We start from the raw sequence: 18,385 nt of genomic DNA on the forward strand, positions 1-18,385 counted from the left end.
ATAATAACTAACATTTACTGACAGTTTACTATGTTTCCAGGCACTGTTTTCAGCATGTTTATTAATTTAACCTTGCAAAAGCTTAATAAAGTTAACACTATTATTATTGCCAATTATAAGCTCTTAGCTTTCACGCTAAACTTTCAGTTCAAAGTCTTTAGTGAACATGTATAATTACTTGTTATAGACATATTGCAGGTAGACAGATGATAAAGAACAGTGATTATGAGTATGAACTCTGTTGCTGCTGCTGCTAAGTCACTTCAGTTATGTCCGACTCTGTGTGACCCCATAGACGGGAGCCCACCAGGCTCCCCCAATCCCTGGGATTCTCCAGGCAAGAACACTGGAGTAGGTAGTATGAACTCTAAGGTCAGACTAAACTGGGTTTTAGAGTCAGCCCCCACTTACTAGTAGCATGGACATGGGCAAATTATTTAATCTTTCCAAGTTTCAGTTTAACTCCAATGTGAAAAAAACTAAAATCTGCTTGCCCGGGACTGTTCAAGATTAAATGTAAGCATATAGATTTCTTGGGGTGGTACCTAGCATCATCCCATGAGTGTTCAATAAACGTTGCCTAACTATTCATTTACTGTTGTTTAGTCATTAAGTCATGTCTGACCCTTTGTGACCCTCAAGGACTGTAGCCTGCCAGGCTCCTCTGTCCACAGGATTTCCCAGGCAAGAACGCTAGAGTGGGTTGCCATTTCCTTCTCCAAAGGATCTTCCTGACCCAGGAATCCAACCCACATCTCCTGCATTGGCAGGCAGATTCTTTACCACTAACCTACCAGGGAAGCCCTATTCATCTTATAGAGAACCTTAAAATGTTGTTAAACAACTCTCTCCTAATGTGCACACTTTGATTTAGTTGTTAAATACTTGAATTCATGAAGTGATTCCAAACGGTTCTGACATACCTACAAGTATCTTAAAAATTACTGACTCTTATATATAAGAGTCTAAGGTATCTGAGAGTACTTACTCCCTTGCTTTTTCTCTCATTCACTGCTGGTGAGAATGCAAAGTGGTACAGCCACTTTGGAAGACAGTTTGGCAGTTTCTTTACAAAACTATACACATTCTTACCATATGGTCCAGTTATTAAGCACCTTGGTATTCACTTAGAGGAGTTGAATACATGACCACACAAAAACCTTCACAGAGATGTTTACAGCAGCTTTACTCATAACTGCCAAAAGTTTAAGCAACCAAAATGTCCTTTAGGAGGTGAATGGATAAATAAACTCTGATATATCCAGATAATAGAGTATTATTCAGTGCTAAAAAGAAAGAAGTTAATAAGCCATGGAAAGACATGGAGAAACTTTAAATGCATATTATTAAGTGAAAGATGCCAATCTGAGGAGGTTATACACTGTACAACAGTCTGAAGAAGGCAAAACTGTAGAGACAATAAAAAGATCGGGGGTTGCCAGCAGTTGGCAGGGGAGAGGGATGAACAGGTTGACTACAGAAGATATTTAGGGCAGTGAAAATAATCTGAATGGTACCATGCTGCTGCTGCTGCTAAGTTGCTTCAGTCGTGTCCAACTCTGTGCAACCCCATAGACGGCAGCCCACCAGGCTCCCCCATCCCTGGGATTCTCCAGGCAAGAACACTGGAGTGGGTTGCCATTTCCTTCTCCAATGCAGGAAAGTGAAAAGTGAAAGGGAAGTCACTCAGTCGTGTCTGACTCTTAGCGACCCCATGGACTGCAGCCCACCAGGCTCCTCCGTCCATGGGATTTTCCAGGCAAGAGTACTGGAATGGGGTGCCATTGTCTTTTCTGGGAAAGGAGTATATCAAGGCTGTATATTGTCACCCTGCTTATTTAACTTATAGGCAGAGTGCATCATGCGAAATCCTGGGCTAGATGAAGCACAAGCCAGAATCAAGACTGCCAGGAGAAATATCAATAACCTCAGATATGCAGATGACATCACCCTTAAGGCAGAAAGAGAAGAGGAACTGAAGAGCCTCTTGATGAAGGTGAAAGAGAAGAGTGAAAAAGCTAGCTTAAAACTCAAACATTCAAAAAACTAAGATCATAGCAGCCGGTCCCATCACTTCATGGCAAATAGATGGAACAATGCAAACAGTGACAGACTATTTTGGGGGGCTACAAAATCACTACAAATGGTGCCTGCAGACATGAAATAAAAACACACTTGCTCCTTGGAAGAAAAGCTATGACCAACCTAGACAGCATATTAAAAAGCAGAGACATTACTCTGCTGACAAAGGTCTGTCTAGTCAAGGCTTTGGTTTTTCCAGTAGTCATGTACGGATGTGAGAGCTGGACCATAAAGAAGGCTGAACACTGAAGAATTGATGCTTTTGAACTGTGGTGTTGGAGAAGATTGTTCAGAGTCCCTTGCACTGCAAGAAGACCAAACTAATCAATCCTAAAGGAAATCAGTCCTGAATATTCATTGGAGGGACTAATGCTGAAACTGAAACGCCATTACTTTGGCCACCTTATGCGAAGAACTGACTCACTGGAAAAGACCCTGATGCTGGGAAAGACTGAAGGCAGGAGGAGAAGGGAACGACAGAGGATGAGTTGGTTGGATGGCATCACCAACTTGATGGACATGACTTTGAGCAAGCTCCAGAAGTTGGTGATGGACAGCAAGGCCTGGTGTGCTGCAGTCTATGGGGTTGCAAAGAGTCGGACAAAATTGAGTGACTGAACTGAAATGTTGTTATATACTATATGTTCATTAACATTGATTTATAATTATTGTTTTATAAACCGTATAGAAAAAAAGGAGTTAAAAGCCAAAAGTATAGTAATATTGGCTTTTATATTTACCTATATAACTACCTTTACCTACGTTTGTTTATTCTTCCTATGGTTTTAAGTTACTGTCTGCTGCTGCTTCTCTGTCCATGGGGTTCTCCAGGCAAGAACACTGGAGTGGGTTGCCATTTCCTTCAATGCATGAAAGTGGACTCTGTGTGACTTGTGACCCCATGGACTGCAGCCTACCAGGCTTCTCTGTCCATGGGGTTCTCCAGGCAAGAACACTGGAGTGGGTTGCCATTTCCTTCTCCAATGCATGAAAGTGGAAAGTGAAGTCGCTCAGTCGTGTCCGACTCTTCGTGACCCCATGGACTGCAGCCTACCAGGCTCCTCCGTCCATTGGGTTTTCCAGGCAACAGTACTGGAGTGGGTGCCATTGCCTTCTCCAAAGTTACTGTCTAGTGCCCTTTAATTTCGTCCCAAAGGACTCCTTTAGCTAATTTTTAGGGCACTTCTACTAGTAACAAGCTCATTTATATTTCACCTAGAAATGTTCTTAATTTCTCCTTCATCCCTGTAGCTTAGTTTAGCCAAATATAGAGTTCTTGGTTGATGAGGTTTTTTTTTTCTTGCTTCCTCTAAGATTTCTGATGAGAAACTGGCTGATTGATAGTCTTTCTAAGAGATGTGTCTTTGTGTGGGCCTTTGAGTTTATCCTAATTGGAGTCTTCTGAGCACCATAAATCTGTAGATTTAAGCCTTTTCTCAAACTTGAGACGTTTCCAGCTAGTATTTCTACAGATATGCCTTTTGCTCCATGTATGACAAATGTATTGCTTGGATTCCCATACTATACATGCTAGTTTACCTAACAGTGTACCACAAACAAAGCCAATTAGGCTCATTTGCTTTTCTATATTCTTTTTTCTTCCTGTTCCTCAAACTTCCAATTGTCCCATTGTCAAATTTTCTCTGTATTATGCTTGCTCAAATATGCTTTTGAAGCACTTTAGTGTATATTTCAATATTGTACTTTTTTTTATTGTACTTTTATTTTCAAAATGTCTTTTGGTTTCTTTTTATAATTTCTCCTTATTGCTCTTCTCATTTTGTTCATATGATATTTTCCTGTTTTCACCCATGTCTTTCTTTAGCTCTTTGAACATCTTTAACTAAAGTGTCTTAAAAATCTTTGTCTAGTTAAGTCTGACACTTTGGCATCTTCAGATATATTTTGCATTGATTTATTTTGTTCTTTTGAAAGGACCATACTTTCATGTTTCTTTTTATGCCTTGTGATTGTTTTTTGAAAACTGAATGTTTCGTTTAGTTGATAGCCCTAGAAATCAGATTCTTCTTCTAACTCATGTTTTTTGCTTGTTTTCACATTGGGTGTGTCTATGACAGGATTTAGCCTGAGGTGAAAGCATACTTCTCAGGTCTTTCCTAAGACTTCCACTTTCCCAAGGCTTTCTAAATTCCCCCATATATATGGTTGCTTTTGGATGTTTAAAAAAAAAAACCCTCAAAACCAAAAAAACAGATGTGGCTCCTTAAAATACCATGGAAGCCACTTGAGCCTGGAGGGTTGACACAATGGCTGCCAATCTCTGTGTCTGTACCTCTGCTTTCAGAAGCAGCAATCTGCAATCAGAACACAGAACCCTGATATTTGAGGACAAAGTCCTTAATGCCTACCTTGGCTCCAGCAAGCTGTGCCAGAAGCACAGGTTGCTGTTGAAACAGCTGTCTCCCATGGGGCTGTGGAAATGAGGGATGGATAGCTGTTACTACACTGAGGACTGAAATCAACCAATACTAATGGTAATTTACTAGCCAAGCTTTATGCTGGAAATTTCAAGTATTCAAAATAGACTTCAGAGTTCCAAAGTCTTCACTTCCGTTTCTGCCAATACAATCGTTGCCTGGGTATAGAGATGGATTTCTGGAGCTTTTTACTCTGCCATCTTTCCTGGCATCAAACTGACCAGTTGTTTTTGAAAAGTCTCTCAAATTTGGGTTTCTCTGATATATTCTTATGATTAGATTGACGCAATGCATTATTGAGAATACCACTGATTTTGTGTCTGTGGTAGAGCTGATGTGTCCTCCTTAGCACATCATATTATTGTGTATTATTGGTGATGTTAATCCTGGTCACGTTGCTAAGATGGGGTCTGCCAATATTCTACACTGTAAACTTAACTATTTCCTCCTTTATAACTATTAAATATTTGGGGCAATACTTTGAGATTATGCAGAAATCCTGTTTGTATTTAAACTTTCACCCACTCATTTTAGCAACTATCAGTAGATTACTATGATGTTCTGATGGTAACTTTTGCATTTTCCTCATTTCATCTACACTTATTCACTGGAATTCTTTAGTGACGAAATATTACTTTGTTGAATTTGTTGATGTATGCACTTACTTATCTGTATTACTATACACTTAAGGATAATCATTTTATTACTTATTTTATAATTCAATATTATAATAATTTAGTTTTTCAACTTGTTCCAACTCTGGGCATTATAAAATCTTTTAGTTTGGCTCTTGTGCCTTAAAATTTTCAGCGCTTCTTTAACTTTCTGATAATGCCCCAGACTCATGCTATTCTTTCTCAACTCACACTGCTGACTAAAGCAGTTCTCTAAGAAACACTGATTCCTTTTATTGAAGAACAGTATTATGAATCAAGAGCTCAAGTCTAGGTGTGTTCATTGCTACCACAGTATTGCTGCTTCCAACCCAATGCACTGATTTTTTTGTGTGTATTAAAACAACCTTGGATTCCTGGGATCAATCCCATTTGATCAGAATGCATTATTCTTCTTTTAAATTATTGGACTTAATTTGCTAATATTTTGATAAAATTTTTCATACCTACATTCATAGAGATGTTTTTCTGTAGCATTCTGTTTTTGCAATTTCTCTGTCTGGTTTTGGTATCAGGATAAGTTAGGAAATCTATGCACTTGTTCTAACTTCTGAAAGAATTTATGACTAGCAATTAGTGATTTATTAAATGATAGAAACCCTTAACAGACATCATACTATAAGGAAAATCATGGTCCTCTTTTTATTAGCCTTCTAGTGACATTTTCCACTTTACTCATATGTAACTTGACGAAGTTCTGTTGGGTATTATTGAACAGTTTTTTATTTAAACAAAGGTAAAAAAGATCAGGGGAAAAATCCATCTTATAGAAAGTGAGTTAGTTTTTAAATGTTACTTAAAAAGTAGTTTTGTTCTTTTTAAAATATAGTCTCGACACAAAAATAGGAATTTTTCCTTAGTTTTATCAATACTTCATTCAAAAGCTCATAAATTATCCAAATGAATCACTGTACCTATATATTTCAATAGCTTTCATATCTTCATCATCAAATTCATCTTCTGCTTCCTTCAATTCTGCAAGAGTCATCTTTTCATATGGTTTAACTGAAACACAATAAGAAGTTGTAGATAAATAAGTTATTTAAAAAACAATTTTACTTTATTAATTACATGTCTAGAAAAACAATAGATAAATGGAGATCAAGAATATCTTTAATGTTGATATTAAAGTTTATTCATCATACAAAGCTATATTGTGGTTGACTGAAGTTTGTTTGGAATATTATTACTCCCTCAGAGTTCACAGAACTATCAAGTTGTATTTAAAAATAGATGTGAAAATCAACTAGATCTCATAAATGTAGAGTTCCCCAAGTACCTGGAAATACTGGCAAGTAATACATGTATACAGAATGATGAAAATAGAAGGTAATCACAAGGCAAAGAAATGTAATAGAAAAAAATCTCAGGTTAAATACTAGGGCATTTCAGTTCTAACATTAGGATGTAACTTTCAATACATGAATTAGGAATTTTAGGCGTCAGCATCCTAATTTCAAAAGTATGTGTGGGATTTCTATTAAATTATTTCTAACATCCTATCTCCCTCTAACTTCACAAAATACATGATCACTATCATAACTGTATTATTCCCTTTACCGACCACCAAATGCACAACTATACCCATTGCTTCCTTCTGTAAACGTAAAACCATTTCTTCAATTTCATCTTTTGGCTCTTCTTTAGGAGGAAGAATGCCAAAATCTCTTAAAATTTCATTCCATTCTGTATCTTCATTTGGATCCTATATAAAAAAATTTTTTAAACCTATTAGCATAGTCATACATTTCAATATTTGTAAAACTGATATGCAGCATTTCCAACCATGTAATTATTCATGAACTCTACAGATAAACTAGACAATTAGTTTTAAAGAGTAGAACAAAATGGACTACTTTTTCCCCATTTCCCAGTACTACTGCAACTACATACACTGATAAAAAAGAATACATCCTGTACCCTCAATGTTATACTGAGATGTTTAATAAAAAAATAAATCTAATATATATATATGGGCTTCCCTGGTGGCTCAGAGGTTAAAGCATATATATATATATATATATATATATATATATATATATATACACACACACACACACACACACTATTAATGAAGAAACTTGTAAGTCACGGAAAATAATTTGAAGACTATAATAGGCAAAACCAACTCACATCAGGGTTTCAGTCACCATCTGCAGTGATTTTGGAGCCCAAGAAAATAAAGTCTGTCACTGTTTGCATTTTTTTCCCCATCTATTTGCCATGAAGTGATGGGACCAGATGTCATGATCTTAATTTTTGAATGTTGAGTTTTAAGTGAACTTATTCACTCTCCTCTTTCACCTTCATCAAGAGGCTCTTTAGTTCCACTTTACTTTCTGCCATTAGAGTAGTATCATCTGCATATCTGAGGCTGTTGACACTTCTCCCAGCAATCTTGATTCCAGATTCATCCAGACCAGCATGTCTCATAATGTACTTTGCATATAAGTTAAATAAGCAGGGTGACCATATACAGCCTTGACATACTCCTTTCCCAACTTGGAACCAGTCAGTTGTTCCATGTCTAGTTCTAACTGCTACTTCTTGACCCAAATACAGGTTTCTTAGGAGATAGGTATGGTTTGCTACTACAATCCTTTAAAAGATTTTCCATAGTTTGTTGTGATCCATATATACAAAGGCTTCAGCGTAGTCAATGAAGCAGAAGCAGATGCTTTTCTGAAATTCCTTTGCTTTCTTCAAGATCCAATTAATGCTGGCAATTTGATCATTGGTTCCTCTGTCTTTTCTAAATCCAGCTTATACATCTGGAAGCTCCTGGTTCATGTACTACTAAAACCTAGTTCAAAGGATTTTGAGCATAAGCTTACTAGCATGTAAACCAGTGCAATTTTACAGTAGTTGGAACACTCTTTAGCACTGCCCTTCTTTGGGACTGGAATGAAAACCGGTCTTTTCTAATCCCGTAGCCATTGCTGAATTTTCCAAATTTGCTGACATATTGAGTCCAGCACTTTGACAGCATCATCTTTTAGGAGTTTAAATAGCTCAGGTGGAATTCCATCACCTCCACTAGCTTTGTTTGTAGTAATGCCTCCTAAGGCCCACTTGACTTCACCCTCCAGGATGTCCAGCTCTAGGTGAGTGATCAAACCATTGTGGATATCTATGTTATTGAGACCTTTCTTGTATAGTTCTTCTGTATATTCCTGTCACCTCTTTTTAGTCTCTTCTGTTTCTGTTAGGTCCTCACCTTTTCTGTCCTTTATCATGCCCATCCTTGCATGAAATGTTACCTTGATATCTCCAATTTTCTTGAAGAGATATCTAGCCTTTCCCTTTCTACTGTTTTACTCTATTTCTTTGCATTATTTATTTAAGAAGGGCTTCTTATCTCTCCTTATTAGTCTCTGGAACTGTGCATTTAGTTGGTTATATCTTTCCCTTTCTCCCTTGCCTTTCACTTCTCTTTATTCCTCAGCTATTGGTTAGGCCTCCTCAGGCAACAACTTTGCCTTCTTGCATTTCTTTTTCTTTGGGATGGTTTTGGTCACTGTCTTCTGTACAATATTACAAACCTTCATCCATAGTTTTTCAGACACTCTGTCTACCAGGTCAAATCCTTTGAATCTATTTGTAGATTAGATTACACTCCATTGTATGATAATAAGGAATTTGATTTGGGCTCCAAAATGACTGCAGATAGTGACTGCAGCCATGGAATTAAAAGACGCTTACTCCTTGGAAGAAAAGTTATGACCAACCTAGACAGTATATTCAAAAGCAGAGACATTACTTTGCCAACAAAAGTCCATCTAGTCAAGGGTATGGTTTTCCCAGTAGTCATGTACGGATGTGAGAGTTAGACTACAAAGAAAGCTGAGCACCAAAGAATTGATGCTTTTGAACTGTGGTGTTGGAGAATACTGTTCAGAGTCCCTTGAACAGCAGGCAGATACATCCAGTCCATCCTAAATGAAATCAGTCCTGAATATTCATTGGAAGAATGGATGTTGAAGCTGAAATGCCAATACTTTGGCCACATGATGCAAAGAGCTGGCTCACTTGTAAAGACCCTGATGCTGGGAAAGATTGAAGGCAGGAGGAAAAGTGGGAGACAGAGGATGAGATGGTTGGATGATATCACTGACTCAATGGACATGAGTTTGAGTAAATTCTGGGAGTTGGTGATGGACAGGGAAGCCTGGCATGCTGCAGTCCATGGGGTCACAAAAAGTTAGACACAACTGAGCGACTGAACTGAACTGAATTGAAATTGCCTAGTGGTTTTCCCTACTTTCTTCAATTTAAGACTGAATTTTGTGATAAAGAGCTCATGACCTGAACCACATTCAGCTCAAGGTCTTATTTTTGCTGACTGTACAGAGCTTCTCCATCTTTGGCTGCAAAGAACATAATTAGTCTGATTTCAGCATTGACCATCTGGTGATATCCAGATGGCCAATACTGAGTCATTTCTTGGGTTGTTGGAAAATGGTGTTTGCTATGACCAGTGTGTTCTTTTGTTTGCCCTGATTCATTTTGGACTCCAAGTCCAAACTTGCCTGTTAATCTGGGTGTCTCTTGACTTCCTGGTTTTGCATTCCAATCCCCTATGATGAAAAGGACATCTTTTTTGGTGTTAGTTCTACAAGGTCTTATAAGTCTTCATGGAACCGGTCAACTTCAGCTTCTTCAGTATCAGTGGTTGGGACATAGACTTGGATTACTGTAATGCTGTATGGTTTGCCTTGGAAATGAACTGAGATCATTCTGTCATTTTTGAGGTTGCACCCAAGTACTGCATTTCAGACTCTTTTGTTGATTATAAGGGCTACTCCATTTCTTCTAAGGATTCTCGCCCACAGTAGTAGATACAGCAGTCATCTGAATTAAATTCATCCATTTCCATCCATTTTAGTTCATCTTGCTACCTCCTGCTTGATCACATTCACTTTACCTTGATTCATGGAACTAACATTCCAGATTCTTATGTAATACTGTTCTTTACAGCATCAGACTTTACCTTCACTACCAGGCACATCCACGACAAATTCTTTATCTACATCCTACAAAATTTTATATGCTGTATTTTTATTGGTATTCAGTTAAAATATTTCCAACCTTATGATTTTTTCCCCTTACATTTTAATTTGGAAGTATGCTACTTAATTTTCAAATACTTTGGACTTTTCTAAGTATTTAATTAATAATTTATAATTTAATTCTGCTTGGTCAGGAAACATTCTTTGTTAAGATTTCAATTTTCTGAAACGCATTTATTTGTTTCATGACTCAGCATATGGTATTAATATATCTTAGTGAATGTTGTACCTAGTGTGAAAGGAATGTATATTCTCCCACAGATCAGGGTTTATTTCTCTACAAATCAACAGGTTGTCGACAGATTTGTTCAGAAATTCTGTTTTGTTAGAGATTTTTTCTTTAGTTGTTCTGTCAATTATTAGGGGGAGGGATGTTAACGGAGAAGGCAATGGCAACCCACTCCAGTACTCTTGCCTGGAAAATCCCATGGACAGAGGAGCCTGGTAGGCTGCAGTCCATGGGGTCTCGAAGTGTCAGACATGACTGAGCGACTTCACTTTCACTTTCTTGCATTGGAGAAGGAAATGGCAACCCACTCCAGTGTTCTTGCCTGGAGAATCCCAGGGATGGCGGAGCCTGGTGGGCTGCCTTCTATGGGGTCGCACAGAGTCGGACACAACTGAAGTGACTTAGCAGGGATGTTAAAAATCTCTGATTATGAATGTGGATTTGTCTTTCTCTCCCTCTATCAGTTTTTGCTTCATATGTTTGATATTTGATTATTATGCAAATACACAGTTGTATTTAAGACATTTTCCTAGTGAATTTTTCTTATCATTATAAAATTTTCCTTTTTATTTCTAGTAGCAATCCTAAAAGATTATGCTGTTAAAGTGCTGCACTCAATATACCAGCTAAATTGGAAAACTCAGTAATGGCCACAGGACTGAAAAAGGTCAGTTTTCATTCCAATCCCAAAGAAGGGCAATGCCAGAGAATGTTCAAACTACATACAATTGAACTCATTTCACGTGTTAGCAGGTAATGCTCAAAATCCTTCAAGTTAGGCTTCAACAGTATTTAAACCAAGAATTTCCAGATGTCCAGGCTGGATTTAGAAAAAGCAAAGGAACCAGAGATCAAATTGCCAACATCTACTGGATCACAGAAAAAACAAGAGAATTACAGAAAAACATCTACTTCTGCTTTATTGATTAAGCTACAGCTTTTGACTGAGTGGATCACAACAAAATGGAAAATTCTTCAAGAGATGGGAATACCAGACCACCTTACCTGCCTCCTGTCAACAAAGAACACAATGGGACATGGAACAACGGAATGGTTCTGAAATGGGAAAGGATTACGTCAAGGCTGTATATTGTCACCCTGCTTATTTAACTTCCATGCAGAGTACATCATGCAAAATGTTGGGCTGGATGAAGCAAGGGCTGGAATCAAGATTGCCAGGAGAAATATCAATAACCTCAGATATGCAGATGACACCACCCTTATGGCAGAAAATGAAGAAGAACTAAAGAGCCTCTTGATAAAAGTGAAAGAGGAGAGTAAAAAAGTTGGCTTAAAGCTCAACATTCAGAAAACTAAGATCATGGCATCCAGTCCCATCACTTCATGGCAAACAGATGGGGAAACACTGGAAACAGTGGCTGATTTTATTTTGGGGGGCTCCAAAATCACTGCAGATGGTAACTGCAGCCATGAAATTAAAAGACGCTTATTCCTTGGAAGGAAAGTTATGACCAACCTAGAGAGCATATTCAAAAGCAGAGACATTACTTTGCCAACAAAGGTCCGTCTAGTCAAGGCTATGGTTTTTCCAGTGGTCATGTATGGATGTGAGAGTTGGACAATAAAGAAAGCTGAGCGCCGAAGAACTGATGCTTTTGAACCGTGGTGTTGGAGAAGACTCTTAAGAGTCCTTTGGACTGCAAAGAGATCCAACCAGTCCACTCTAAAGGAAATCAGTCCTGAATATTCATCGGAAGGACTGATGCTTAAGCTGAAACTCCAATATTTTGGCCACATGATGCAAAGAGCTGAATCTGTTGAAAAGACCCTGATGCTGGAAAAGATTGAAGGTGGGAGGAAAAGGGGACAACAGAGGATGAGATGGTTGGATGACATCACCAACTCAATGGACATGAGTTTTGAATAAACTCTGGGAGTTGGTGATGGACAGGAAGACCTGGCATGCTGCATGCAGTCCATGAGGTCACAAAGAGTTGGACATGACTAAGCGACTAAACTGAACTGAATTGTATGGACACAAGAGCTGGACCATAAAGAATGCTGAGTGCCAAAAATCGAAGCTTTCAAACTGTGGCACTGGAGAAGACTTTTGAGAGTCCCTTGAACTGCAAGATCAAATCAGTCAATCCTAAAGGAAATCAACTCTGAATATTCATTAGAAGGGCTGATACTGAAGCTGAAGCTCCAATATTTTGGCCACCTGATGAAAAGAGCTGACTTGGAAAAATACCCTGATGCAAAGATTGAGGGCAGGAGAAGAAGGGGACAGCAGAGAATGAGATGCTTGGATGGCATCATCCATTCAATGGACATGAGTTCTAAGCAAGCTCTGGGGGATAGTGATGGACAGGGAAATGTAACTTGCTGCAGTCCATGGGGTCGCAAAGAGTCAGGAGTGAGCAACTGAACAACAACAATAATCATCTTGATGTCTACTTTGTTTGTTACTAACATAGTTTATATAGCTTAAGACTAAGTACTGTTTAAACATGTTTTTTAAAATTTTTTTATTTCAATCCATCTGTTTCTTTGTATTTAAAGTGTGTCTCTCTTAGCAGTATGTCATTATATATTGCTTTTTCAACTATTTTGATAATCTCTACTTTTTAATTGAAATGTTTCCTTCATTTAATATAAGAAATGTTAATGTTAGATGTAGGGCCACTGTTTTCCTGTTTTCAATTAGTATTGTTTGCTTTTTGTTCCTCTGTTCCCTTCCTGCCTTCTTTAGGTTAAATATTTTTTAGAATTTAATTTTTTGCAAGTAGCTTTTTAGGTATACATCTTTTCATTATTGTTTTAATATAATTGTTCTAGACATTGTAATCCTATCTTTAACTTATTAAAGTTAATATTGGACTATTTTATATAAAATATGGGAATCTTGCTTAGTATAGTTCCATTTTCCACTATCCTATCCTTCGCTTTATTACTGTTATATATATTAACATCTACAACATGTTTGAATCACTTTAATATAATGTTACAATTTCTGCCTTAAACAATTATGTCTCTTAAGAAAATTAAGAAAAAATATATTCAGTTTTTAGTATTTATCTAAATATAAAATTATATTAGGTTTTTAGTATTTATCTAAATAAATACTTTATTTATACATCTAGGGTACTTTTCACTCCCTTTTAGATACAGTTTTTCACCTGATGTAATTTCCTTTCAGTCTAAAGAAACTTCCTATAGTATTCATTACAGTGTAGGTCTGCTGGAAATGAATACTCTCAGTTTTCATATTTCTGAAAATGTTTATTTTTTCCCTGTGTTTTGATAGATAGTTTAGCTGGATGTAGAATTTAGCTTGAAAGCTTTCCCTCCAGCATTTAAAGCATTTGAAAGGCTTTCTGGCCTCTGATGTTTCTGATGAGAAGTCAACTAATAATGATATTACTGCTCTCCTATACATACATAATATACACATCTTAATATTATGTCTTTTCTCTGGATGTTTTCAAGATTTTATCTTTCAATTTCAGAAGGGTGTCTATGTGTGCTTGGTGCAGTTTTATTTTTATTTATCTTGTTTGGAGTTCCCTGAATTCTTAGATTTTTAGTTTATGCCTTCCCTCAAATTTTGGACAGTTTTATCCATTATTTCCTTAATTTTTTCCCTACCCCTCCACCCCATCTTCCTCTGCCTTACGATTCCTTACAGTATGCTACACATATATACATGTTACCTATGTATTCTAGTTCAGTTCAGTTCAGTTCAGTTGCTCAGTCATGTCCAACTCTTTGCGACCCCATGAACTGCAGCACGCCAGGCCTCCCTGTCCATCACCAAGTCCAGGAGTTCAGTCAGACTCACGTCCATCGAGTCAGTGATACCATCCAGCCATCTCATCCTCTGTCGTCCCCTTCTCCTCCTGCCCCCAATCCCTCCCAGCATCAGAATCTTTTCTAATGAGTCAACTCTTCGCATGAGGTGGCCAAAGTACTGGAGTTTCAGCTTTAGCATCATTCCTTCCAAAGAAATCCCAGGGCTGATCTCCTTCAGAATGGACTGGTTGGATCTCCTTGCAGTCCAAGGGACTCTCAAGAGTCTTCTCTAACACTGTTAATCCATTTAACAATATCCCTTTAGTTCACTGAATCTTTATTCACTTTTATTATTTTTCTGTTCTTAAAACTGGACACTTTATATTGATAAATCCAAGTTCCCTGGGTCTTCTGCCACCTCCAGTTTGCCATTAAGCCCATTCAGTTATTTTTTATTTCAAGTCGTTGATCTTTTCAGTTCAAGAATTTCCATTTGATTGTTTTATTATTGTTTCTATTTCTCTGTTAAGATTCTCCATCTGTTAATTAAATTTCCTTTACATCCTTGAATATATTTATAATAGCTGCTTTAAATTCTTTGTTTGCTAATATTAACCTCTGGATAGTCTAAGGATCCGCTTCCATTGGTTGCTTTAATTTTGAATATGGCTTTTCATTTTTTTCTTTTTTTCTGGTCTAATTTTTATTGTATACTAGATATTGAGGATGATACATCATAGAAATTCATGATTTTTTATGTTCCTCTGAAGTATGTTGATTTTCATACTTGCAGGCAGTTAACTTGGCTGGACTGAAACATCAACCTCTTTCAACTGAAGTGGGCAGCACCCAAAACCTTAGATCAGCTTAGTTCTTTCATCTTCTAATGGCTGCTTTCTGCCAGGCAACTTGTGGTCTCTTACCTATATATGGAGTTTAGCTGACAGTTAAGGATTTGTGTGAATCTTACAAATAGAATTTAAAGATTATCCCTCTGTGCTACTTTTCTTTCTGAGACTTCCACATAATTCTCCCACCACTCTACCAACCCAGAACTTTGCTTTCCAAAACCCCTATTAACATGGTTGTTTTCTGCCATCCCATGCCATATGACTATAAAATGCCCTCATCTGTATCTAATCTTTTTAATCTATTGTGGTTTTAAAGTATGTTCACAAATTCTTTCAGACTCCTTTTTTTGAGAAGTGAAACTTAATGCCACTTCCATTGAGTATAGGCTGAACCTGTGGTCTTATTTCTAATAAACTGAAAATATGATGGAAGCAATACTATTTGAATTCTGAGACTAAGTCACAAAAGGCACTGCTGCTGCTTTTTCCTTAGTCTCTCTCATCACTTACTCTGGGGGAAATCATGATTTTTCACAAAAGCAGCCTGTGTTGGTCTGTGTGGGAAGCCATAACATATCACAGATCAGGTGATTTAAATAGACATTTATTTTCTCACAGTTCTGGAGGTTGGAAGTCTAAAATCAAGGTGCCAGCAGGGTTGGTACTTCTGAGAACTCTTCTGGCTTGCAGGATGCTGCCTTCTTATTGTGTACTCACACAACCTTCCTGCTGTGTGTTAGAGAGAGAGAACGTGCTCTAGTGTCTCTTCCATGTCTTAGAAGGACACCAATCCTATCAGCAATGTTTTGTAGTTTCCAGTTTATTCTTATTTTATTATTTTTGATGTAATTATACATGGAATTATTTTCTTAATTTCCTTTGATATTACAGCGTTCACTGTAGTGTATAAAAATGTCTTCATCAAATTTGAATGTCACTTTTTACAGTTTCCTGCTCTCTGAAGAAAATTTCAATTTTGTCTTCTGTTTTTTAAACATAATAAGCATAGTTGCTTCATAACCTGTTTCTGGTCATTCAGATACCTGAAGTCTTTGCAACTCTACTTTTGTTGGTTTATGTTCATAGTACCCTGTTCCCTTGTGTGCATGGTTACTTTTGGCTGACTTCTGCTTGATGTCCTTGAGAACTTACAGGCAGGAATTCTAAGATAAAGATGTCTTTATCCACAGGATTTGCTGTTTCTTCCAGGCATGTACACGAAATACAGTATATTGCTAATTTACAATAAATTCACAGTTTGAAGTTTTTTGGATCACCCAGACAATATGCTTTAGGCTGAAATCTATGTGAGAGCTGTCTTGAGCCACAATTTCTTGGGGATAGGTTTTATTGCTTTTCTTTTTATCCCCTGCTCCACTAAGCATCAAGACAACGTTCCTTGAATTCCCCTAGACATGAGTTTATCTCTGGTTCATACTCCTATTAGTTGCCCATGCTTTCATAGGCCAAACTCTTGGGTTCCTTCTCACCCTATAATTATACCCAGAACCAAACTGCAGATTGTTAAGATGCCCTTGGGGTTAAAAGCTGCTTTAAAGCTCTAGAAATCCATTCACCTGTTTTTCTACTTTCTCTTTGATTTTGGTCTCATCGTTTTCTATCATGTTACCTCTGATGCTTTTAAGGATCAGAGGTAGTTTTACTTATATTCAGCAGAGGAGTTGATCCAAATAACCAAGCTCATTATTATCAGAAAATCCAGCAGTCATCTTTAAAAAAAAAAAAAAAACAACCCTCCCTGCACTTCACACACGCTACCACCCTATCTCTTTTTTTTCCTCCCTACTCAAACTTCTTAAGATAGTTGTCTATATATTCTATAATCACTTCCATCTCCCATTCACTCTACATGCTAGTCCAAATTTGGCTTCTACCATCAATACTCCTTTCAAAACCATTCTAAGGTCAGCTATGAGCTCCACGCTGTCATTTTCAGTGGATATTCATTATATTTGATCTCTTAAGCAGAATTTGGGAAAGGCTGTCATTCTTTTCTTGTTAAAACACTTTCTTGATATTCATGATATCACAATGTTGTTGTTTAGTTGCTAAGTTGTATCCAACTCTTTTGCCACCCCATGGACTAGCCTGCCAGGCTCCTCTGTTTATGGGGTTGTCCACACAAGAATACTGGAGCAGGTTTCTTCTCCAGGTTGTGTTCCCAACCCAAGGATCAAACCTGCATTTCCTACATTGGCAGGTGGTTTCTTTACCACTGAGCTACCTTGGGAAGCCTCCATACTTTTGGTTTTATTCATATCTCTGACTGTTCTTAACTGATCTGGGAATTAGTTGCAAAGGGATTTAATAGTAAATGCTCTATATTCCGATCTTCCCTTGCCTTTAAGAAATCATCTATGAAATCATAATAAACAAAATAGAAAAAGGCACCACAATCCACATTATAATAGTATTATGGTATTTATCATGACATAGTTATATCTGAAGGAGAAGGCAATGGCACCCCACTCCAGTACTCTTAGCTGGAAAATCCCATGAACAGAGGAGCCTGGTAGGCTGCAGTCCATGGGGTCGCTAGGAGTCCGACACGACTGAGCGACTTCACTTTCACTTTTTACTTTCATGCATTGGAGAAGGAAATGGCAACCCACTCCAGTGTTCTTGCTTGGAGAATCCCAAGGATGGGGGAGCCTGGTGGGCTGCCGTCTATGGAGTCGCACAGAGTAGGACACGACTGAAGCGACTTAGCAGCAGCAGCAGCAGCAACAGAGTTTTCGTGATCATGTAGGAGAAACTCCAGGGACACCTGGGCTTTCTTAAGACAGATGCGACTATTCGTGTCTCCTCTCTGACCTTTTTAAAATGTAGTGGGGCAGAATACTTAAATTGGATTACACTTGGCTTAAAACTGATGGTCTGTTTCTCATAAATAGTGCGGCAGTAAGATTTCCACAATTTAGGTGTGAAAGGTTTCCTTCAGCGACAAACCTTAAGTCTTTCTCAAATTTTGATAAAACGGCGTTCCCCTAGAACTCATTTACATTTCTTTTCAATCCTGACAGAGACGGACGCAAAATTTAGCTCTTACTGAGAACAAATGTTAGAACCTAACTCCCGTAGGAACACCGCTGGGGAAGCCTTTAGGGTGCCCCAAAGTCACCGGAGTCCGATATTCCCACCTGCATGGTGTTCCGCCTCACTTCGGGCCGGGACTTCTGGCTCCGACGTCCCTTCAAAGCGGTAATGGAACCCACTGCGGTCCTGGCGGTTCCCACCGCCCCGCAGGAAGGGAGCGGGGAGAACAAAC

The 18,385-nt window shown here is 37.9% G+C and overlaps 1 protein-coding gene across 1 annotated transcript in view; it reads right to left on the reverse strand.

The window, feature by feature from the left end:
• Nucleotides 1-18,385, reverse strand: part of PDCL2 (phosducin like 2) — a 34,816-nt gene extending 16,431 nt beyond the window's left edge. The window contains exons 1-3 of the mRNA XM_005899052.2: nucleotides 18,258-18,385; nucleotides 6,779-6,899; nucleotides 6,109-6,199 (exon numbers count right to left, since the gene is read on the reverse strand). Coding sequence (XP_005899114.1) covers nucleotides 6,109-6,199; nucleotides 6,779-6,899; nucleotides 18,258-18,263 — 218 coding nt within the window. The 5' untranslated portion in view covers nucleotides 18,264-18,385. The remainder of the gene's footprint in view (nucleotides 1-6,108; nucleotides 6,200-6,778; nucleotides 6,900-18,257) is intronic.

This window comes from Bos mutus, chromosome 6 (assembly GCF_027580195.1).
Source record: "Bos mutus isolate GX-2022 chromosome 6, NWIPB_WYAK_1.1, whole genome shotgun sequence".
Taxonomy (NCBI): domain Eukaryota; kingdom Metazoa; phylum Chordata; class Mammalia; order Artiodactyla; family Bovidae; genus Bos; species Bos mutus.